This window comes from Telmatherina bonti, assembly GCF_933228915.1.
Source record: "Telmatherina bonti genome assembly, chromosome: 15".
Lineage (NCBI taxonomy): Eukaryota > Metazoa > Chordata > Actinopteri > Atheriniformes > Telmatherinidae > Telmatherina > Telmatherina bonti.
The window spans coordinates 23,425,564-23,451,172 of NC_136613.1; the positions used below are offsets into that span (position 1 = coordinate 23,425,564).

The following is a 25,609-nucleotide window of genomic DNA, read 5'->3' on the forward strand; positions in this document are numbered from 1 at the left end:
GTGCATGAAATATTTTAAGCAACAAGTAGTGGTGCATATCTTGGAATGAGAATCCTTCTGTTGAGTGACAAGGCAATCCACAATCCATTTATGTGGACACAGGAGATGAAGCACTGGAAGAGCTGGTGTACCCTTCGTTTTCCTGTTAAAAAAAAAATCAAACAAAAAAAAAAACACTGCAGTTTCATTTTTCTTTTCTCTAATATGCATTTCACAACTGATGCTTAAGTTGTGTCTGTAATCAGCTGTTTTTATCGTCAACATGTCTAACACCACATATGGCTGCTTAGAAGCGATGCATATTGACATAAGGCTGTCCATATGACTGCAAAAGGCGTAATGAGGAAGGAGTGGACAGATGTCCACTGTGACAGCAATGCACTGAGTCAGATAGCAACCACTACATCTCTTTCACATCTAGCTTGAGAGAAGCTCTGCAGCACATACAGGAAGATAAAAACATGATTGAAGACAGCTAATGGGTCTCAGACTGATTCAGCCTCTGCTCAGCTTGCCACACACGAACCCAACACATGCCCCTATACATCCCTGTGCAGATGCCAAGCCATTGTGGTTGTCCGTCTCAGCAGTGTGCCCTGTATCTCAGTTATGAAAAAGTCATTTCTGTCCAATTCAGTTGAGTAGAAGGGCTTTACCTTCAGTACATGATGGTGGCAAATCAAACCACATTCACCACTGACATTCTTGGAGAAATTCGATGTCTTTTACCATTCACCTTTTTCTTTTCCTGAAAAAGTTTTACCTTGATGTATTTTTCCATGATTGCAGTAGATTTAATTTGATTTTTATTTCACATTTAAGTTGTTTGGTTTTTTTTAAATAATGTTCATAGATGACACATCTGCCATGGTGTGTCATGGTGTGTCATTTTAAAGTTAAAAGGTCAGACTCCTTTTAACTTTAAAATGCAGTTTACATGCTTTATGATAAATTCTGTTTGTCTTTTCTTTATCCTCTCTGTTTTTTACTTCACAGTAACTAAGACAGTGTGTGCCGAGCAGTGTGACGGCCGCTGCTTCGGCCCCTATGTTAGTGACTGCTGCCATCGTGAGTGTGCAGGGGGCTGCTATGGCCCAAAGGATACAGACTGCTTTGTAAGTGAACATACCTTAAGAACATGTCGTTGGTATGTCTGTGTATACCTGCTAATGCAGTTTGCATTCATTGTTTTTGACTGTTGCTTCTTCTCTCCTCGTTTTCACAGCATAGTTAGAAAAAGAAATTTTTTTCCTAGCATGCTGTTGTTTTGCCATTAAATGGCATGGCAAATACTTAATAAATAACATTTAATTCTTTGTTTTTGGAACATGAATGTCAACGTTAAATACAGATTTCCTTATAAGAATCATTCATTCAGACTTTTCCTTGTGTGCTGTTATCAGACTTACAATCACCTCTCTGCATGTTAAATGAGTTACTTCAGCTCTAATTCAGACTGTCTCAAATCGACGTCCTCTGCCCGATAATTCAGGAAGTCTTTGAAGTAGTGTCTAACTGGGAACGCAAAGTCTTAATTGGTTCTTATCACAATTATTAATATGAAAATGAGATCATATTATATCTATAAATTTCTAATTTATAGGCTGTGTAATGGGTTAAAGATAAAAATCAAGGCTCACTACAGACCATGCTAAGCAGGGATATGGGGCTAATTTTAGTAAAGTAAATGGAGAAAAGAAAGCACGACACATTTTTCTTTTGCATTGTGAAAATGTAAACTTTATATCTTATTTCCATCATTTTAATGATTTGGCTGCTGAGCTAAAATGTCAATAAAAGTTATGTCAGACGAAAATATAGATACCCATCCACACATCATGAAATGGAAAATGTCTATTAAATGTGCCTGAAATTAAGTTTTAGATACAGATTTTACATTTTGCTTGGAAAAATAACTCCCTTTTCTGTTCAGGTCAGTCCAAACTAAAGGCCTACTGAAGGCTAATATATGTTCCTCTGGTTATTCCATGTCTGCATCATTTAGTAATATTACTTCTGAACATGCGGCAGGAACATTAATATTCAGATGTGGTGTAGTAAATGTAAATGTGACATTTTCACCATCTTGTCATGTTTAAGCAGGATTAGTTATATGTCATGGATGTTTGTGAGTGCACATTCACCTATTTCTTTCAAGAACTCCATTATAAACGCAGTGGTGGGAAAATGTTTTCGGATATTATCATATTATCACATTAATGCACTCTGAAGGATATGTTTAGTGTTTTGTATGTGACTTTACTAAAAAATCATGTGAAGACACAAGAGTGAGTCCCAATGCATAGAGGGTCCTGGAAATGTTTCCCCACCACTTTGTATCCCCCCCAACCCCCCATTACACACTGGTATCAGTTACAAATCAGACTCTGTGTTTCTGGCTTGGGTGGAATTTAAATAGAAGTTCTTTAAAATAGTGAAATACTTGTATGTTTACAGGCTTGCACAAACTTCAATGACAGTGGAGCATGTGTTACCCAGTGCCCCCAGCCATTTGTCTACAACCCCACCACCTTCCAACTGGAACACAACCCAAGGGCAAAGTACACCTATGGAGCTTTTTGTGTCAAGAAATGTCCACGTAAGTCCCAAACACTCACATACACACACTTTCTGACTTGAATCAACACTTTATGTCACTAAAGAGACTGTTGACAGAAGATGAACTGGAAGCCAATGGAAACGTATCATATGCCCTTTGGGTATAAAAGTTCTCTATTAAGACAATTTAAAAAGGTTATTTATGTATTTATTTTCTTTTTGTTGTTTATAAAAAATGATTAAGGCCTCATTAGCAGTTAGTTGTATTGTTTCACAAACAAATCAACACATTGCTATGAAGAGCAATAATCTCATACATGGGGAATTGAATTATTTGCTCCCTAAGCTTCTCAGAGCCCTTTAATCTCTGCAGGCAGATCATTTTCTAGGGCACATATTGCCAACACATGTCTGAATTATTATGCTTTTTTTTTTCTCTCTAATTCCTGTAGTGTGGAGGCCAACATGTTTTATAAGCTTTTGAAATGAAAAGAAGAGTTTCATCACTCTACAAACAACTGTTTAAAGGATGGACTTGGTATCAGGGTCGGGGTCGGAGTTAGACTGGGTCACATCTTTCTATGACATTTAGTTATAATCAAAGTAAAGATAAGAACAGTTATTGCCTGAGCTTTTTAAATAGAAATGCCTGCGTATGTGAGCATTTGTGTTTGTGTGTGTTTTTTTTTTTCTTTTTTTTATTATTGGTTATTATTCTTATTTGTTTTGTTTTACACATTTAACACAAAGCAAATAGAGGATGTACAATAATTCACCACACTTACCTTATGAAGAATAACAAGCCCCAGCTAGACTAGGGACAAATTAATGGATAAAATAAACTAAAGAAATGAGTTTATATTACAAATGAACGAATAAATGATTGTTGGCATTTTAGTTTTTTTTTTTTTTGTTGTTGTTGTCATAGTAATTCCTCTGTCTTTCGACCCCAGCTCCCTTTTCTTTTGGTTGTTCTGTACAATTAAAAATTAAATCTTAAATCTGCATCACTGAGAAGTGGTAACTGGCTGACAAAATATATTTGTACATAGGCAAGACCTTTGAACAACCAGACAAATCTTTTGTGGGATGTTTTTTTGTTTTTTCTGCCAACATAAGTATTGTACTCGCTCAGCATCTTTAAAATGGAGTTTTAATAGACTAAGAACATATCTGCTAAATGACATCAGGAGCTAATCTTTGTTTTGACCATTTTTCATTATTCCATCCTAAAATAAGAAAGGAAAATTGATCATAGCCTATGCTGTGATTTATTTTATTAAACCTTGCTTTAATTGTGACAGCCGCTACAGGTTTACTTTTTGCGATTTAAAAAACAAATAAACAAACAAAAAAAGAAGTCCAAATTTTGACAAGAATACTAATACTAAAACCCAAAACTCTTCTCTCAGAGAATTTCCTGTCATTTTATTAATCTTTTGCAGTGACTGCAACAAATGATTTATATTGTGAGAAATAACCAGGAAATCAATCTTAATACAATCTGAAATGTGTGCAGTAATCTTAAACAATTCTATGAGGTTGTGGAAATCTCATTTACATCCACCGTACAGCCCAGGTGATGACATGCAGATGATTCGGTGTGCATCATTAAGCGTCTCCTGTTGCTCTTTGCACTGTTGTCAGATTTGGTATTTTTATGCTGTTTGCTGTATGTATATATATATATATATATATATATATATATATATATATATATATATATATATACATACATACATACATACATACATATATACATATATATATATATATATATATATATATATATATATATATATATATATATATATATATATATATATATATATATTTTTTTTTTTTTTATAAAAAAAAAATATATATAAAATAAAAAAAATCTTTATTTACTATTGCATTTTATTTTTGGTCTCCAAAATTGGTGAAGCGCGAGAGGACCAAAGTGACTTTCAGCACTTTTTATGTTGTGTGACTGCCTGCTCCTTTTTCCTGCATGTTCCTGTGTGACAATCAGCATCTATCTGTATTTGACATTTATAGCGACTTGTTTTTCCAGATAACTTTGTAGTGGACCACAGCTCCTGTGTGAGAGCCTGCCCCAGCAACAAGATGGAAGTAGAAGAAAACCGCATTAAGATGTGCATTCCTTGTACTGACATCTGCCCAAAAGGTAAAACAAGAACACTTTGGTTGTGGAGACTAAAGTGTAGTGTGTTTATAAATTATTTTAGTCATATATATATAATGTACCAAAGCAATTAACACAAATATTTTTGGACAATTTAAAAAGACTATATGTCTAGCAAATAAGTAGTAATAGGAAAAAAATGCACAGTGTACTGTGCATCGGGTGATACCATGCACATCAAGCACAGTCAGGGTAACTTCTAATTATTAACAAATATAGGGGAGAAAAAAGTCAGACAACACACACACACACAGACACATCTATCTGTCTGTCCGTCTGTCTGTATATATGTATACTGTAATTTTAAATTACTTTACACTGGTTCTACAGCACTCTTCATGTTTGCATAATTAGTACAAATAATCAATCTAATGCAATTTGTTTTTTTTGTTTTTTTTTTGCACCATGTGTTGTCCAGCGTGTGACGGGATAGGTACAGCCAGCCTACAGGCAGCCCAGACTGTGGACTCCAGCAACATTGACAAGTTTGTCAACTGCACCAAAATCAATGGGAACTTGGTGTTCCTTATTACTGGAATCAAAGGGTGAGAACAATCAGCTTGTCCAAATGATGGAAGGTTGACTGGAATATTGTGGATTTGTGATTATGTTTAGATGTTTTCCCCTCCTATTTAATCCGCATTGGTTGTAAATGTATTAAGTGTTCCACTAATGTTAATAAATAACCACTCCACCTGGGCTTTTCAACTCCACAGTGTCCTGCAAATTTGAAAAAAGCTGTTTTCAACACAGTTGATGCATCCACTGCATTTGAATCCATTGTGTTGTGACAGGGAAGCATCCAAAACCAGCAGGACAGTTCTACAAGAACTGGCGTTCGGTAGCCCAGCAGAACACCAGTAGCTGCTTTCTAAAGTTTCATGATGCAATGGTCTAAATTTTAGAATTTCAACAAATCTGGCACAAGCACTGTAGAGTATACCTGTTGTGCATCAATAAATAACCAATTAGACAGGTTTGACAGAAATATTTAAAGTCAGATCAATATCTTAACAATGAATGTGTGGTGAAGATGCATGTGTGATAGTTACTCCATCTGACATTAATTTAACTCTCAAGGTGAAGAGTTTCTATATCCTCAAAAGAGTCAAGTCAAATGATTTCATAATGACAACAGTGTCTTATAGGCGGTATAAAAAGGACAAAAAATACTGAAAGAATATTGGGTTCTTGTTGAGCAACACAAAGCTTTGCATTAAAACAATGTTGAATCTCTTCTTTCTAGACAAGCTCTGCATTAGTATGATAAATTATGAAGACAGCACATAGAATTCTGTTTCAACATCATTTCATAGAAGACAGGATAAAACCATCACTGCTTAATGTTAATGGACAATGTCCAACAGGATGAGCAGAATAAAGACCTGTCACTATGGCAAGATAACACAACCAAAGGCTGCTCAAATTAACTTCAGGTTTAGTTCATTGTTCATTAATTTCATACAGCCCTTCCTTGTCAGTAGTTTTTTTTAACACTGAGATAAATATTCTGCTTTAAGAACATTACACCAAGAAAGGTTTATGTACATCTCACTGAAGCTGAATCAACGTGAAGTATTTTCAGAAAAGAGGGATTCCTCAATGCATGATTTAAGATTTTTTATTTCTCTTTTTATTTCATTTTACTACAGAATGTATAAAGGATCGCAAAATCTGACTTTGTAACCATGACAAAAGTAAATGTAATTTCTTGATTCCAACTATAACATGGACACGTATTGAGAATACCTTCTTGTGCGAATACACTTGAAATATTCAATATAATCTTCTTTTTTTTTTTTTTTTTTTGTATCTGATGATTGATGTAAACGATAAGATTTTCATCCAATGTGAATAAAAAAGTAAGTAATTCAGCTGGATGAATATGAATTATCACACCAGCAGGGCAAGTGGAAAGCGGGTCTGCTGGGAGTCAGGTGAGTGCAGTAGTGTCTATTCATATATGACAAAAGAAGTGGAAAAAAGTGCTTTACCAGTTTGATTGGGCATTGTAAATGGTTACAATTTTGGCATATATGTATTTCATTTTCTTTTTTGCAGAGTGTAAAAAGCAAACAATGGAGAAGCTGCTTTCTTAGTAATTGCTTTGTGTCATTTCCATGTCCCTTTGTCATTTACAGGGACGTCTATCACAACATTGAAGCCTTGGACCCAGAAAAACTCAATGTATTTCGGACCGTTCGAGAAATCACTGGTGAGTCCATCGCTTTAACCAGCAAATCTCTTGCATATTACTTCATAAACAAATGCCTAGACAAATTTTACTCTCCACTCCATCTCTTTTTCATGCTTTGTTAGTGCACAATGCAACATTTGGTACAGGTCTGTAATTCTCCCATCTATGTGACTGCTTAAGTCAACCCCACACCCTCCCCTGGAGACCATCCACACCAAGGGCAGACACTGCAGCATAAGATGAATATCATATAAGTCTTTCAATATCCTCTGTCTCACTGCTGCCTCTCCCTCTGGGACTCCCTATCCTTGAGTCCCTCAGTCCCAGCTCCCCCTTCACGCACCATGAAGAAAAAATCCAGAACATGTGGTGCGCATCGGTAATCCTCCAGCTCCCCTATGCCACCGTCACTTTTTGAGCTTCATGTATGCTGTCATCTTTCCAGCCCAGACATTTGACAATGCCATCGGAGAAAGAAAAAAAAAAAAATCAAAATAAAGGGTCCATATTGTCACCTTACCCCACCAAATGAGAAAATATTGCTGCTGAAATATAGTTGATATTTCTCAGCTGTGACAGAGGTTTAGAAAAGCAGAAGCCATATGAAGCAACGCTACAAAGCACATTATTGTCATTCAGAAAAAATAAAGCTTTCTGTGACAAACGTGACCAGTTGATGCGAATATTCTCAGTACTTCCTTTAATGAGAATTAGCAAATGATTACACATGTCAAATGTGGTTAGTAGCAGTCTCGGTCATCACTCTGTAACTGTTTGCTGCTTTAACCTATTTTCACACTTGAGCACTGGAGAATGTCCAGAAAATTAGCTGCACATTTAGTCCATATCTGACATTTCACACAAGCACAAGACAGCAGGAGATTTGCTGGGATAGCTTCCTTCTTGCAACTGGAATTACTCTGGAGTGAGTCCTGGTTAGTGTAAACAGGAGGCACAACATGGTGCCAAAGAAGAATTAGAAAATCTTTTCTGTGTGTGTCGTTAAAAAACAAAAGATGGAAGTTGAGGGTTCCTACCTTTTATGCCAGTATTTTATTTTACATGTTTTATCTAGTTGTAAACTGAACATATCTGAAACAAAAAAACAAAGTTATAAGAAAACAAGAAAAGGGTGTAAATCAGTAGAAATCATCGATCACCTGTGCCTTTTTTGGAAATTTTTTTGGATGATCCCCAAAATGATTACAATATTCATTCACAGATGCTTCCTCTAAAACTTCTGAACCCGTCATCAGGGAATCTGATAGGAAAAGTCTGCCAATGGTCTGATGCATGTTTGCTTTCTCACACGCAGCCCCTCTGAAAAGAGCGTAGAACCTTTCAACATTTTGCATGTCTTTAAACGACTTTAGTAAAGTGTGCATTTTATCCAGAAGAGCTCAGATAGTTTGAAACACAAAGTGAAAATTATGGTCCATTTTAAAAAGGATTGTTCAAGTGCTTGCTTCTGACTGCTTTTGAAAGTGCTTTTAGACAGAAATGGGTATCTAACACAGATTGCGGGAAAATGCTAAGCGCAATAATTTGAACTACACTAGATGATAGAACGACTCCATTTTTCTTTCTTTTCTTCATGGCTTGTGAAAGAAAAGTTTGTGTGCAGTCGACGGCGCATAAACCTGTGGCCGTGTAGTCAGACGTTTGTCAGCTCTCCTTGTCGTCTCTCCCGGTTGTCAAGAAAACGTGACGTCTGACAGAAGCAGCCAACCTGTCTCTGTGACCCCGAGGTCACAGCGAGCATTGCTCTCGCTTTCAAATGAGCTGCAGAGGAGGACAGCTGCATCAACCACACCAGCACCCCCCAAATTCACTCAATATTTCTTCATCTTTTGTCTTCATTTTGTTTACTTTTGCTTTACTTCAAAGGATCTTCAGACACATCTTACCAGTTCCAGCTTGACCTTAGAGAGCAAGTTCTTCAACTTCTGCAATTTAGTATAAGTGGGTATATTGTTGTTGTGCCTGAATGTAATCACCGCAACTTAAGCACTCTTAACCTTTACTTGTGAGCTCATGGCCTTTTCCTCAGAGTGCCTCCACAGTTCAATTTGCTGTTCACACTGGGCTGTTGTTAATGAGGCTCTCAGTAGAACACCAACCACTGCTACTGTAGCTCACAAAAATTACTCATTGTCACACCTAGAAAGTGGGCAAAGGTTCTGAAATACAAGATGAATATGTTAAGTGCCTGTTATAAGATATTAATGGGCAACATAGAGGCTAAAATCATCTAACAGGCATCAGCGTGTACTTGACCATAAACGCCTCAAAGAGGATCATCTCTATTACACTCTGGTAAAATATAAGCTACAACTCAGCTTCCCTGATTGCACCTGAAGGTATGACTATTATATAAACAGTTATAACCCTCTTCTTTTTTTTTTTTTTTCTTTTTTTTTCAGGCAAAATGGATTTCCTGGATGCTGTAATCTGCTGGGAAAATTTAATCTGCCAAGGGAAACATCATAGATATAATGCTTCCCTTGATATTCTGGATTTTAGTTTTATTTTTCTATTTATTTCGCATAATTGTTTGAATTACAAAGTTTGTACTGCTGGACCGGACCGGAGAGGACAGAAGAGGGACAGAAAGAGAATCGAAAAGAAGAGAAAACCGAAAACACCTTGTAGAGAGAAAAAGAGAGAAAGAAAGGGAAAACAAACAAAGAAAGAATGGTTCTTCTTCAGCCAATAACAGTTGGATTATTTCTCCAGACAACAGCATAAGATAAAGTAACACTTAACAGATTTCTAGGTAGATATATGTTTTAGTTTTAGTTAACTTTCTTAAGTTAAAGATTGCTTTTCCTCTTCACGTACTTAGTAAAATTAGTTTTACAATATCCTTTATCTTGTGTTTGTGATTTACATACATAATAATATTTCTAAGAAGATTTTTGGTGAGGAAAGTTTGTAGTTAATTTGTTCCTAAAGTGTTCTGCTGTAGCTTCACCAAGATATCATCGTCATTTGACTCCCTTCTTAGGACTATATGGACCAGCATATGGTGCTAGTCAAGGCTCAGTACTAACAATTGTGTTTTTAAAAAAAATGTAGTAAAAACGTGTAACCATACAGACGGTGTCAGGTGTGTGTGTCTTCACCAAAATGGAAGTGAGATTTAACTCTGCAGTTGAAGCACAGTTGTCAGTCATAATGGCCCTTTTGCCATTCTTTCATTTTGCTGTCCAAATCTTCATAATGACCTGTAATTATATGACGATTTTAATACCGTATTGTACCTAGCCTAGTTTTGTGTAGTGTAGGAGCTCCATGAATGCCCACTTTCCAGTATTCTTAAAGAGATCATTACATGGAGCACAGTCCTTTTTCTGTTAGTGCTCCCATGCTGCGCTCTCCTCCCTATTTTCCCTCAGACTGTTTCTTCCTGTGTTGCAACACCTCGTCTTTCTTGAACTTCAAAGCTGGAGTATGTTGTTTTGTTCATGTTCATCCTGTTTTCCTCAAAGGTCTTTTTTTTTTTCATGTTTTTGCAGATCTCAGATTTTGTCTTGTTGCACCTGTTCTATGTGCGCTGTTTGTCTTCTCTGCTAAATTCAGTGGTGAAATAGGCTGAACAGTTATGAGTCAGATCATTAGTTTGTGGATGAGTCTTGTCCTGGTGTGCTGTTCAGGGCTTCAAAGTGGGCATAGGGAGTCCTTGAGGGGTATTTGTCTCCTGATCAGACAGCTGGATCACAGATTTACCTCTTTTGTCATCAGTTGCTTTTGGCCAACACATACAGTCATGCTTTTTATGATGGTGACATCATGGGTGCAGAAGGCAATGTGTCTACTCACCACCTCAGCACAATCATGTCTGTGATTATACTCCAGTTGGTGAGTTCAAAGCAATCTTGTAAAGCTGGAGTGGTTCCTTCTGGCCAGACTCTAACCTATTTTCAAGTTGGCCTGTTTAAATCCACTGAAGTGGTAGCTGGTATGGGGTCAATATTACAGATATGAGTCAAAGTGACCACAGTGAAGGTGATATTGATCGTATCTTATTCTGCACCAAATTTAGGACTGATGTCATCTTACACAGCTCTGGTGGCATTAAGCATATTTTTATTTTCACAAACAGCCTGATCAGAAAGTCCAGAGATTTTGCCAAACCATTGCCATTTTGCAGGAACTGTAGCTGTAGGAAGTAGTTTCTAACAATCATTGCAGCATCGATAAGCAAGTTTAGATGACAAATCTTCACAACCTACCCATCAATGCTGGCATCATTACCAGTTGTATTAAGAAAGGTAGTATAGTTTTAAGTTACAGACAAACCTTACAGTAATACTCTTCTTCATGCCATTTTGGTGCGTTTCTCACACTGTCAGCAGCTTTTGCTGGTCTGGTTTTGTAAATAAAGTCAGACTTTCAAGCAGCACAGCAGTAGATTGAGGTAAACTGGACTAAAATGCAAATGCTCCAATCAAATAGGGGATGTTTTTGTTTTATGTTGTTATAGGCAACCTAAGCTTTTCCAGTACTGCATAAGTATCTGCGCCTACCTTGTAAGGCATACGTTCATAACAACTTTATCTTGATTAGGCAGAACCCCTGCTTTCTGAAATAGCACTATGGCAGAGCTTCAAGGTCTCTCATTACTGCAGGTTTTGTCATTAGGGCAATTAGTGTCAGCATATGCAATACTAACAGTTCTATAGCACTGCTGCCTTTTGGCTAAAACGTGCTTAAAGTATGGTAAACTGCACAATATGAGAAACACAGTGGACAAATTACAAAAATGCAATTAACTTTGACAGACAGCCATTTCTGAGCTCAGTCTTTAAGATACTTAGCATTATAACTACACTCTAACTGTTACAGTCTTGCTACAGAAAAGTAGCCTCTGGTATAAAGATGTGATTAAATTCTGCTCATGCCCTCTTGCATTAGCCCTGATGAGTGATTCCTCTGAGTTACCAGACTTTTTTAATGTTTCCTTCTCAAACACTGTTAATAAGCATTTGTTTAGATGTGGCCTCATCTGGGATTGACATAACAAACTAAACAATGTCCACAAACTGATAAAGATGTTGTTGACGGTTATTGCTCTCTTGTCAGTAAGACAATTTCAGATAAATTGGAATTATGCACCCAATAGGAGGAATAGATTGAGTTTAATATTGCAGCATTAAATACATTTGATTGACTGTTCTCAGCATCCAGGGCCGCCTTTAGCCACTGTCGGGCCCCCGGGCTGAGAAGTTGTGTAGGCCCTGGCCAGTCCTTCATATGTACCAGGTCTCATTACAGAAAATAATATCCAGGTTTACACTGAGGTTTTCTCTATTTACTTTTATTGACATGTTAATAACATGACCACAATGAACAATATTGAATAAATAAATGAATAAATAAATAACAGCAGCAACAGATCAAACAACCCTGTGAAGCTTCCTAAACAGAAATATCTTATCAACATGACTTTTCAGACACTGCAGCCACAACATGTGAAAACCTGCAGATGCTTTCAGTAAACACTGCTCTGTCCTTTTAGGAAGCGCTGTCTTCTGCTCTCTTTTGCACAGAAAAGCTGTGATTATGTCCTTAAAATCCAAATTATAAAGAATGTCAGTGATCATAGGACAATGTGACCCAGTTTGAGGCTGAAATATGATCCTGAAAGACAGTTTCTGCTGTTTGTGTGTTCCGATGCAGACATATCATTTTTATTTTTGACAAGCCATCAGTCCCATTTCTGCCCAGTAAGTCCATACTGGACCAGTCCAAGTCATCCCCCAGAGGCCCATTTTAACAAAAATGAACATATGATTGAAAAGTTTCGTAAACTGCATGTTTTAAGTGTCAACATGGCAAGGTAGAGCTGACTTGATGTAACACCATTCACAACCCCCCCCCCCCCCCCTTTCTTTTTTTTTTTTTTTTTTAATGAATATCATAACATAGTAATACAGCTGATACTATGCTGATTTTTCTACTTTATAAAAACGTGGTTGGCTCATGCGTGCAGTGGAACTCTTATCCCCGGATCTACTAAAAGTAGATTTTTTAGATTTTTTTTAGGTAAATTCATACCCAAAAGAATAAGCCCCTAAACTGTGTGGGCCCTGGGGTTTCAGCTCAGGTGCATTAAGCCTTGTCTGCATCCCATTCTTTCATTTTTTGCTTTTTTTTTATTCTTCTTTCTGATGAAGGCAGCATACAGCTTCGGTGTTTTCTTTCAGTATTCAAATAATATATGTTAATATGTTGTTGATTTTTTTTTTCTTTTGTGGGTTAGCTTAGACTTCCATTCCCATTTCATCCTTCTTTACCCCGACTCTTCCATCCGCTGTGGATTTCCCTTGGTCCAATAGCCTCATCCCAACTGTTTTGTTTGTCCTTTGGCATTGGCTGGGGGATTGTACTCGCCCACTGTTCCTCTACTAAATATTTCATGTTTTTCAATTCATTATTAAAAATCCTAAACGAGCCAGAGCCATCCTTTCAGCTTTTCATTTAATCCTCTAAATGATTCAACGGAAGAGAGGCAAGAAAGGAAATGCAAAAATATTGATATGGCAGACTTTACACTTGTTAGAGCTGGCACCAAACTCCAGTGTAGATTTGCAATGCCTATAACATGTATTAGGTTTAAAAATGCTTGGCCGAGTTCAGATGAGACTCAGGTGGTGTGGTTACTGTGTTCATGGAATGGTGCTGATTGGGCTGATTGCACAAAAATGCCACTGCCTGTTCATTTAATCTTTGTAATTTTGTAAAATGATTTTAAATGGATGATTTTTATCTACCTGCCGTGTGACACATTATAACCTCTGTACATATGTGTATGTTTGTATGTCCATGTAGGGTACCTTAACATCCAGTCTTGGCCTGACAACATGACTGACTTGAGTGTTTTCTCAAATCTGGCAACTATTGGGGGAAGAGCGTTGTACAGGTACCTGATAATTCAGACACTGTGGTATGAATGTATTATTTTGTACAGTTTTGATTTATGGTATGATTGGACAATATGTACAATTCATTTACTCTTTATCTCTTTAATGTTTAGAATTTTTTTTTCCACTAATTTATTTAATTTAACACTACTATTTAAAAAAAAAAAAAAAAAAAAAAAACATTTCAAAAGCAAATGAAATTAAAACCGCAAGCGGTGATATAGGCCCTCGCACCATGGCGCCGCTCGGCATAATGCCACCGCCTCCCCTGGCAACATCCTTCCCATGCCTCTCTCAACCTAAAATGCAGCCAGACTGCACTTCAGGCCATTTGGGCCTTATGAACGGTCACTTCCTGTCACCAAGGGGCGGGGCTAACTTATCATCTAATTATTGACATACAGAAATGTGAAGGATATGCCTGGCATCATCTGTAGTAAATTTGGTGCAGGTTGGTTGTTTTTTGTGGGAGTTATGTCAGTTTTCCTATTCATCGCATCACATCTGCTTTGCTGCCCCGCCTCTCCTGAACGATATCCCCTATTAAAAGAAATAGCTCAACTTTTAATCACACATGCCTCTTGAGCATCCTGACTCATTTGGGTTAAAGTTGGACAAAATTCTTAGAAGGAACTTCTCAGAATGCATGACAAAGAAAATGACAGAAATTGCCCCAAAAATGACACCTTTTTCAAAATGGCTGACTTCCTGTTGGATTTAGACCATATGTCCAAGAGACCTTTTTGAAGGTGCTGGAATGGTCTACAAGTGTGCTGAATTTTATCCATGTCAGTCAATGTAGTGGGAGGGGCTAAATGATTAAAATATTGTAGGGGGCGCTATGGATCCATTTACCATCTTTTCCACTATATTTTAATTTTACTCTATTAAGGACATAACTTTCATAACTCATGGCAAGTATGGTGAAGATCAACAATTTCATGGCTTTGTTACAGGTACTTCCTGGTTCATGATATCAGACACTTGTTGTTGCCAAGGGGTGGGGCTAATTCATAGTCATATTATTGCATTGTAGATTTTGTTCGTCATGGGACTGGCATCAAATGTGGGGATTCCTGTGCTGATATGTTGTTTTATGTGGGAGTTTTAGCAATAAGTCTTTGTTAATGAGACATCAAACTTTGAGGGCCCGCCCCTCCTAAACTAAATCTTCTATTAGAAGAAATAACACAACTTTAAATCACAAATGCCTCCTGAGCATCCTGTGCAAGTTGGGTGTCAGTTGGACAATATCCCTAGGAGGAGTTGTTTAAAATGCATGGCAAAGAAATGACCCCAAAAATGGCACCTTTTTCAACATGGCCGACTTCCTGTTGGTTTTGGCCCATATGTCCAAGAGACTTTTTTGAAGGTACTGGAAGGTTCTCCAACTGTGCTGAATTTTATCCATGTCGGTCCATGTAGTGGGCGGGGCTGATTGATTGAAATTTTGTAGGGGGCGCTATGGAGACATGCTCCATTTATTCCATAATGTTTCAATGGGGTTTAGTTCAGGGCCTTACTGTCATCAGTCATGGCAAGTTTGGTGGCGGTCCAAGGTTCCATGGCTTGGTCACAGGTACTTCCTGTTTCATGGCGTTGGACCGCCATTCGCCATGTCCCGTTTAGCGTAGCGACTTGAGGTTTTTATTGTGGCATCATGAAAGGGTTTGACATGTTTTGGAGGAGTCTCAAGTGTTTGGGACCATTTGCTTAGAAGCATGACCCTCAAACGTGGAAAAAACCACTTCCTGTTGTAAGTGGGCGGGGCTTAGGTCTACACCAGCAATGGTCACATTAATCTGTTCAGGACTGATCCCTTATTAATCCCTATAAGTTTTAGGGTGATCAGATCAAAATTGACAATTTTATAGTGATTTATGATATCACGCCACCGCATGGAACTTCGCCATGGCGTCACGGGCACGCCGTGCAGTGTAGAGCAACGTCCTTTACCAGATCTCTTCACCAACATGTTTTGTGATGCCTGAGTGAATTTGGGCCATGTGGTGTCCACCAAGCCAGAGTTATGGGTGTGTGAGCAAAAAACAACACTTTTGACCTCCAGGGGGCGTGGCTATTTCATAATCAAAATATTGACATATAGAACTCTGTAGGAGGGGACTGCCATCATATCTAGCAAATTTGGTGCAGAAATGTTGCTTTATGTGGGAGTTATATCCGTTTAATTTTTCATGGCGAGACATCAAACTTTGAGGCCCCGCCCCTCGTAAACTAAGTCTCCTATTAAAAGAAATAACACAACATTTAATCACACATGCCTCCTGAACATCCTGAGCAATTTGTGGCTCAGTGGGATAAAAGCTCTAGGACGAGTTCGTTAAAATGCGAGGTGCTAAAACGCCAAAATATTGACTTTGACCTAAAATGGCCGCCTTCCTGTCGACATTTCACCATGACATTAAGAGGATTTTTTGTTCGCCCTAGCATGTAGATCATGTGTATGAATTTTCATAAAGATTAACGACATGCAGTGGCGGGGCACCTAAAATAGGTGGCGCTCTCGTTCAGTTTCGCCCAAACATTCTGGAGCACCTCAAAATATCAAATTTTTCGTATTCCCTTGGGGGGGTACGCAAAATTTGGTGAGTTTTCGAGCACGTTCAGGCCTCCAAAAAAGCACGCGAAGTGTCCGAATAAAAATAATAATAATAATTAAAACCGCAAGCGGTGATATAGGCCCTCGCACCATGGCGTCGCTCGGCATAATGCCACCGCCTCCCCTGGCAAAATCTTTCCCATGTTTCTCTCAACCTAAAGTGCAGCCAGACTGCACTTCAGGCCATTTAGGCCTTATGAAGGGTCCCTTCCTGTCACCAAAGGGCGGGGCTAACTTATAATCTAATTATTGACATGCAGAAATGTGAAGGATATAACTGGAATCATCTGTAGCAAATTTGGTGCAGGTTGGTTGTTTTTTGTGGGAGTTATGTCATTTTTCCTTTTCATTGCATCACATCTGCTTTGCTGCCCCGCCTCTACTAAATGATATCCCCCATTAAAAGAAATAGCATAACTTTTAATCACACATGCCTCTTGAGCATCCTGACTCATTTGGGTTAAAGTTGGACTAAATTCTTAGGAGAAGTTCCTCAAAATGCATGGCAAAGAAAATGACAGAAATGACCCCAAAAATGGCACCCTTTTCAAAATGGCCGACTTCCTGTTGGATTTAGGCCATATGTCCAAGAGACGTTTTTCAAGGTACTGGGAGGGTCTACAAGTGTCCCGAATCATATCCATGTCAGTCAATGTAGTGGGCGGGGCTGATTGATTGAAATTTTGTAGGGGGCGCTATGGAGCCATTTACTATCTTCTCCACTATATTTTAATTTTACTCTATTAAGGGCATAACTTTCATGACTCATGGCAAGTATGGTGAAGATCAACAATTTCTATGCTTTGTTACAGGTACTTCCTGGTTCATGATATCAGACACTTGTTGTTGCCAAGGGGTGGGGCTAGTTCAGAGTCATATTATTGCATTGTAGATTTTGTACATCATGGGACTGGCATCAAATGTGTCGATTCCTGTGCTGATATGTTGTTTTATGTGGGAGTTTTAGCAATAAGTCATTGTTAATGAGACATAAAACTTTGAGGGCCCGCCCCTCCTAAACTAAATCTTCTATTAGAAGAAATAACACAACTTTAAATCACACATGCCTCCTGAGCATCCTGTGCAAGTTGGGTGTCAGTTGGACAATATCCCTAGGAGGAGTTGTTTAAAATGCATGGCAAAGAAATGACCCCAAAAATGGCACCTTTTTCAAAATGGCCGACTTCCTGTTGAATTTAGCCCATATGTCCAAGAGACTTTTTTGAAGGTACTGGAAGGTTCTCCAACTGTGCTGAATTTTATCCATGTCGGTCCATGTAGTGGGCGGGGCTGATTGATTGAAATTTTGTAGGGGGCGCTATGGAGACATGCTCCATTTATTCCATAATGTTTCAATGGGGCTTAGTTCAGGGCCTTACTGTCATCAGTCATGGCAAGTTTGGTGGCGGTCCAAGGTTCCATGGCTTGGTCACAGGTACTTCCTGTTTCATGGCGTTGGGCCGCCATTCGCCATGTCCCGTTTAGCGTAGCGACTTGAGGTTTTTATTGTGGCATCATGAAAGGGTTTGACATGTTTTGGAGGAGTCTCAAGTGTTTGGGACCATTTGCTTAGAAGCATGACCCTCAAATGTGGAAAAAACCACTTCCTGTTATAGGTGGGCGGGGCTTAGGTCTACACCAGCAATGGTCACATTAATCTGTTCAGGACTGATCCCTTATCAATGCCTATAAGTTTTAGGCTGATCAGATCAAAATTGACAATTTTATAGTGATTTATGATGACACGCCGCTGCATGGAAATTCGCCATGGCGTCACGGGCACGCCGTGCAGCGTAGAGCAACGTCCTTTACCAGATCTCTTCACCAACATGTTTTGTGATGCCTGAGTGAATTTGGGCCATGTGGTGTCCACCAAGCCAGAGTTATGGGTGTGTGAGCAAAAAACAACACTTTTGGCCTCCAGGGGGCGTGGCTATTTCATAATCAAAATATTGACATATAGAACTCTGTAGGAGGGGACTGCCATCATATCTAGCAAATTTGGTGCAGAAATGTTGCTTTATTTGGGAGTTATATCCGTTTAATTTTTCATGGCGAGACATCAAACTTTAAGGCTGCGCCCCTTGTAAACTAAGTCTCCTATTAGAAGAAATAACACAACATTTAATCACACATGCCTCCTGAACATCCTGAGCAATTTGTGGCTCAGTGGGATAAAAGCTCTAGGACGAGTTCGTTAAAATGCGAGGTGCTAAAACGCCAAAATATTGACTTTGACCTAAAATGGCCGCCTTCCTGTCGACATTTCACCATGACATTAAGAGGATTTTTTGTTTGTCCTGTCATGTAGATCATGTGTATGAATTTTCATAAAGATTAACGACATGCAGTGGCGGGGCACCTTAAATAGGTGGCGCTCTCCTTCAGTTTCGCCCAAACATTCTGGAGCACCTCAAAATATCAAATTTTTCGTATTCCCTTGGGGGGGTACGCAAAATTTGGTGAGTTTTCGAGCACGTTCAGGCCTCCAAAAAAGCACGCGAAGTGTCCGAATAAAAATAATAATAATAATAATAATAAACACTGCAATTACAATAGGCCTTCGCACCGCCAAGGTGCTCGGGCCTAATAATAATAATAATTAAAACCGCAGGCGGTGATATAGGCCCTCGCACCATGGCGCCGCTCGGCATAATGCCACCGCCTCCCCTGGCAACATCCTTCCCATGCCTCTCTCAACCTAAAGTGCAGCCAGACTGCACTTCAGGCCATTTAGGCCTTATGAAGGGTCACTTCCTGTCACCAAGGGGCGGGGCTAACTTATCATCTAATTATTGACATGCAGAAATGTAAAGGATATGACTGGCATCATCTGTAGCAAATTTGGTGCAGGTTGGTTGTTTTTTGTGGGAGTTATGTCAGTTTTCCTTTTAATTGCATCACAGCTGCTTTGCTGCCCCGCCTCTCCTAAACGATATCCCCTATTAAAAGAAATAGCACAACTTTTAATCACACATGCCTCTTGAGCATCCTGACTCATTTGGGTTAAAGTTGGACAAAATTCTTAGGACAAGTTCCTCCAAATGCATGGCAAAGAAAATGACAGAAATGACCCCAAAAATGGCACCCTTTTCAAAATGGCCGACTTCCTGTTGGATTTAGCCCATATGTCCAAGAGACTTTTTTGAAGGTACTGGGAGGGTCTACAAGTTTCCCGAATCATATCCATGTCAGTCAATGTAGTGGGCGGGGCTGATTAATTAAAATATTGTAGGGGGCGCTATGGAGCCATTTACGATCTTCTCCACTATATTTTAATTTTACTCTATTAAGGGCATAACTTTCATGACTCATGGCAAGTATGGTGAAGATCAAAGGTTTCATGGCTTTGTTACAGGTACTTCCTGGTTCATGATATCAGACACTTCTTGTTGCCAAGGGGTGGGGCTAATTCATAGTCCCATTATTGCATTGCAGATTTTGTTCATCATGGGACTGGCATCAAATGTGTCGATTCCTGTGCTGATATGTTGTTTTATGTGGGAGTTTTATCAATAAGTCTTTGTTAATGAGACATCAAACTTTGAGGGCCCGCCCCTCCTAAACTAAATCTTCTATTAGAAGAAATAACACAACTTTAAATCACACATGCCTCCTGAGCATCCTGTGCTCTGTGGGTGTCAGTTGGACAATATCCCTAGGAGGAGTTGTTTAAAATGCATGGCAAAGAAATGACCCCAAAAATGGCACCTTTTTCAAAATGGCCGACTTCCTGTTGGATTTAGCCCATATGTCCAAGAGACTTTTTTGAAGGTACTGGAAGGTTCTCCAACTGTGCTGAATTTTATCCATGTCGGTCCATGTAGTGGGCGGGGCTGATTGATTGAAATATTGTAGGGGGCGCTATGGAGACATGCTCCAATTATTCCATAATGTTTCAATGGGGCTTAGTTCAGGGCCTTACTGTCATCAGTCATGGCAAGTTTGATGGCGGTCCAAGGTTCCATGGCTTGGTCACAGGTACTTCCTGTTTCATGGCGTTGGACCGCCATTCGCCATGTCCCGTTTAGCGTAGCGACTTGAGGTTTTTATTGTGGCATCATGAATGGGTTTGACATGTTTTGGAGGAGGCTCAAGTTTTTTGGACCATTCGCTTAGAAGCATGACCCTCAAACGTGGAAAAAACCACTTCCTGTTGTAAGTGGGCGGGGCTTAGGTCTACACCAGCAATGTCACATTAATCTGTTCAGGACTGATCCCTTATTAATCCCTATAAGTTTTAGGGTGATCAGATCAAAATTGAGAATTTTATAGTGATTTATGATGTCACGCCGCCGCATGGAACTTCGCCATGGCATCACGGGCATGCCGTGCAGCGTAGAGCAACGTCCTTTATCAGATCTCTTCACCAACATGTTTTGTGATGCCTGAGTCAATTTGGGCCATGTGGTGTCCACCAAGCCAGAGTTATGGGTGTGTGAGCAAAAAACAACACTTTTGACCTCCAGGGGGCGTGGCTATTTCATAATCAAAATATTGACATATAGAACTCTGTAGGAGGGGACTGCCATCATATCTAGCAAATTTGGTGCAGAAATGTTGCTTTATGTGGGAGTTATATCCGTTTAATTTTTCATGGCGAGACATCAAACTTTGAGGCCCCGCCCCTCGTAAACTAAGTCTCCTATTAGAAGAAATAACACAACATTGAATCACACATGCCTCCTGAACATCCTGAGCAATTTGTGGCTCAGTGGGATAAAAGCTCTAGGACGAGTTCGTTAAAATGCGAGGTGCTAAAACGCCAAAATATTGACTTTGACCTAAAATGGCCGCCTTCCTGTCGACATTTCACCATGACATTAAGAGGATTTTTTGTTTGTCCTGTCATGTAGATCATGTGCATGAATTTTCATAAAGATTAACGACATGCAGTGGCGGGGCACCTAAAATAGGTGGCGCTCTCATTCAGTTTCACCCAAACATTCTGGAGCACCTCAAAATATCAAATTTTTCGTATTCCCTTGGGGGGGTACGCAAAATTTGGTGAGTTTTCGAGCACGTTCAGGCCTCCAAAAAAGCACGCGAAGTGTCCGAATAAAAATAATAATAATAATAATAATAATAATAATAATAATAATAATAATTAAAACCGCAAGCGGTGATATAGGCCCTCGCACCATGGCGCCGCTCGGCATAATGCCACCCCCTCCCCTGGCAACATCCTTCCCATGCCTCTCTCAACCTAAAGTGCAGCCAGACTGCACTTCAGGCCATTAAGGCCTTATGAACGGTCACTTCCTGTCACCAAGGGGCGGGGCTAACTTATCATCTAATTATTGACATGCACAAATGTGAAGGATATGACTGGCATCATCTGTAGCAAATTTGGTGCAGGTTGGTTGGTTTTGTTGGAGTTATGTCAGTTTTCCTTTTCATTGCATCACAGCTGCTTTGCTGCCCCGCCTCTCCTAAACGATATCCCCTATTAAAAGAAATAGCACAACTTTTAATCACACATGTCTCTTGAGCATCCTGACTCATTTGGATTAAAGTTAGATAAAATTCTTAGCAGGACTTCCTCAAAATGCATGGCAAAGCAAATGACAGAAATGACCCCGAAAATGGCACCTTATTCAAAATGGCCGACTTCCTGTTTTATTTAGCCCATATGTCCAAGAGACTTTTTTGAAGGTACTGGGAGGGTCTACAACTGTGCCGAATCATATCCATGTCAGTCAATGCAGTGGGCGGGGCTGATTGATTGAAATATTGTAGGGGGCGCTATGGAGCCATTTACTATCTTTTCCACTATATTGTAATTTTACTCTATTAAGTACATAACTGTCATGACTCATGGCAAGTATGGTGAAGATCAACAATTTCATGGCTTTGTTACAGGTACTTCCTGGTTCATGATATCAGACACTTGTTGTTGCCAAGGGGTGGGGCTAGTTCATAGTCATATCATTGCATTTTAGATTTTGTTCATCATGGGACTGGCATCAAATGTGTCGATTCCTGTGCTGATATGTTGTTTTATGTGGGAGTTTTAGCAATAAGTCTTTGTTAATGAGACATCAAACTTTGAGGGCCCGCCCCTCCTAAACTAAATCTTCTATTAGAAGAAATAGCACAACTTTAAATCACACATGCCCCCTGAGCATCCTGTGCAAGTTGGGTGTCAGTTGGACAATATCCCTAGGAGGAGTTGTTTAAAATGCATGGCAAAGAAATGACCCCAAAAATGGCACCTTTTTCAAAATGGCCGACTTCCTGTTGGATTTAGCCCATATGTCCAAGAGACTTTTTTGAAGGTACTGGAAGGTTCTCCAACTGTGCTGAATTTTATCCATGTCGGTCCATGTAGTGGGCGGGGCTGATTGATTGAAATTTTGTAGGGGGCGCTATGGAGACATGCTCCATTTATTCCATAATGTTTCAATGGGGCTTAGTTCAGGGCCTTACTGTCATGAGTCATGGCAAGTATGGTGGCGGTCCAAGGTTCCATGGCTTGGTCACAGGTACTTCCTGTTTCATGGCGTTGGGCCGCCATTCGCCATGTCCCGTTTAGCGTAGCGACTTGAGGTTTTTATTGTGGCATCATGAAAGGGTTTGACATGTTTTGGAGGAGGCTCAAGTGTTTGGGACCATTTGCTTAGAAGCATGACCCTCAAACGTGGAAAAAACCACTTCCTGTTGTAAGTGGGCGGGGCTTAGGTCTAGACCAGCAATGGTCACATTAATCTGTTCAGGACTGATCCCTTATTAATCCCTATAAGTTTTAGGGTGCTCAGATCAAAATTGACAATTTTATAGTGATTTATGATGTCACGCCGCCGCATGGAACTTCGCCATGGCGTCACGGGCACGCCGTGCAGCGTAGAGCAACGTCCTTTATCAGATCTCTTCACCAACATGTTTTGTGATGCCTGAGTGAATTTGGGCCATGTGGTGTCCACCAAGCCAGAGTTATGGGTGTGTGAGCAAAAAACAACACTTTTGACCTCCAGGGGGCGTGGCTATTTCATAATCAAAATATTGACATATAGACCTCTGTAGGAGGGGACTGCCATCATATCTAGCAAATTTGGTGCAGAAATGTTGCTTTATGTGGGAGTTATATCCGTTTAATTTTTCATGGCGAGACATCAAACTTTGAGGCCCCGCCCCTCGTAAACTAAGTCTCCTATTAGAAGAAATAACACAACATTTAATCACACATGCCTCCTGAACATCCTGAGCAATTTGTGGCTCAGTGGGATAAAAGCTCTAGGACGAGTTCGTTAAAATGCGAGGTCCTAAAACACCAAAATATTGACTTTGACCTAAAATGGCCGCCTTCCTGTCAACATTTCACCATGACATTAAGAGGATTTTTTGTTCGCCCTTGCATGTAGATCATGTGTATGAATTTTCATAAAGATTAACGACATGCAGTGGCGGGGCACCTAAAATAGGTGGCGCTCTCATTCAGTTTCGCCCAAACATTCTGGAGCACCTCAAAATATCAAATTTTTCGCATTCCCTTGGGGGGGTACGCAAAATTTGGTGAGTTTTTGAGCATGTTCAGGCCTCCAAAAAAGCAATTCATTTATTAGGAGAATAATAATAATAATTAAAACCGCAGGCGGTGATATAGGCCCTCACACCATGGCGCCGCTCGGCATCATGCCACCGCCTCCCCTGGCAACATCCTTCCCATGCCTCTCTCAACCTAAAGTGCAGCCAGACTGCACTTCAGACCATTTAGGTTTTATGAAGGGTCACTTCCTGTCACCAAGGGGCGGGGCTAACTTATCATCTAATTATTGAAATGCACAAATGTGAAGGATATGACTGGCATCATCTGTAGCAAATTTGGTGCAGGTTGGTTGTTTTTTGGGGGATTTATGTCAGTTTTTCTTTTTGTTGCATCACATCTGCTTTGCTGCCCCGCCTCTCCTAAACGATATCCCCTATTAAAAGAAATAGCACAACTTCTAATCACACATGCCTCTTGAGCATCCTGACTCATTTGGGTTAAAGTTGGACAAAATTCTTAGGAGAAGTTCCTCAAAATGCATGGCAAAGAAAATGACAGAAATGACCCCAAAAATGGCACCTTTTTCAAAATGGCCGACTCCCTGTTTGATTTAGCCCATATGTCCAAGAGACTTTTTTGAAGGTACTGGGAGCGTCTACAAGTTTCCCGAATCATAACCATGTCAGTCAATGTAGTGGGCGGGGCTAATTAATTAAAATATTGTAGGAGGCGCTATGGAGCCATTTACTATCTTCTCCACTATATTTTAATTTTACTCTATTAAGGGCATAACTTTCATGACTCATGGCAAGTATGGTGAAGATCAAAGGTTTCATGGCTTTGTTACAGGTACTTCCTGGTTCACGATATCAGACACTTGTTGTTGCCAAGGGGTGGGGCTAATTCATAGTCCCATTATTGCATTGTAGATTTTGTTCATCATGGGACTGGCATCAAATATGTCGATTCCTTTGCTGATATGTTGTTTTATGTGGGAGGTTTAGCAATAAGTCTTTGTTAATAAGACATCAAACTTTGAGGGCCCGCCCCTCCTAAACTAAATCTTCTATTAGAAGAAATAACACAACTTTAAATCACACATGCCTCCTGAGCATCCTGTGCAAGTTGGGTGTCAGTTGGACAATATCCCTAGGAGGAGTTGTTTAAAATGCATGGCAAAGAAATGACCCCAAAAATGGCGCCTTTTTCAAAATGGCCGACTTCCTGTTGAATTTAGCCCATATGTCCAAGAGACTTTTTTGAAGGTACTGGAAGGTTCTCCAACTGTGCTGAATTTTATCCATGTCGGTCCATGTAGTGGGCGGGGCTGATTGATTGAAATTTTGTAGGGGGCGCTATAGAGACATGCTCCATGTATTCCATTATGTTTCAATGGGGCTTAGTTCAGGGCCTTACTGTCATCAGTCATGGCAAGTATGGTTGCGGTCCAAGGTTCCATGGCTTGGTCACAGGTACTTCCTGTTTCATGGCGTTGGACCGCCATTCGCCATGTCCCGTTTAGCGTAGCGACTTGAGGTTTTTATTGTGGCATCATGAAAGGGTTTGACATGTTTTGGAGGAGGCTCAAGTGTTTTGGACCATTTGCTTAGAAGTATGACCCTAAAACGTGGAA

The 25,609-nt window shown here is 39.7% G+C and overlaps 1 protein-coding gene across 1 annotated transcript in view; it reads left to right on the forward strand.

Annotated features, from left to right (window-relative positions):
- erbb4b (erb-b2 receptor tyrosine kinase 4b) overlaps positions 1-25,609 on the forward strand; it is a gene marked incomplete at both ends in the record, with an annotated part of 341,095 nt that overhangs the window by 218,704 nt on the left and 96,782 nt on the right. Inside the window, 6 exons of the mRNA XM_079254462.1 lie at positions 997-1,115; positions 2,458-2,599; positions 4,616-4,729; positions 5,166-5,292; positions 6,889-6,962; positions 13,779-13,869. Coding sequence (XP_079110588.1) covers positions 997-1,115; positions 2,458-2,599; positions 4,616-4,729; positions 5,166-5,292; positions 6,889-6,962; positions 13,779-13,869 — 667 coding nt within the window. The remainder of the gene's footprint in view (positions 1-996; positions 1,116-2,457; positions 2,600-4,615; positions 4,730-5,165; positions 5,293-6,888; positions 6,963-13,778; positions 13,870-25,609) is intronic.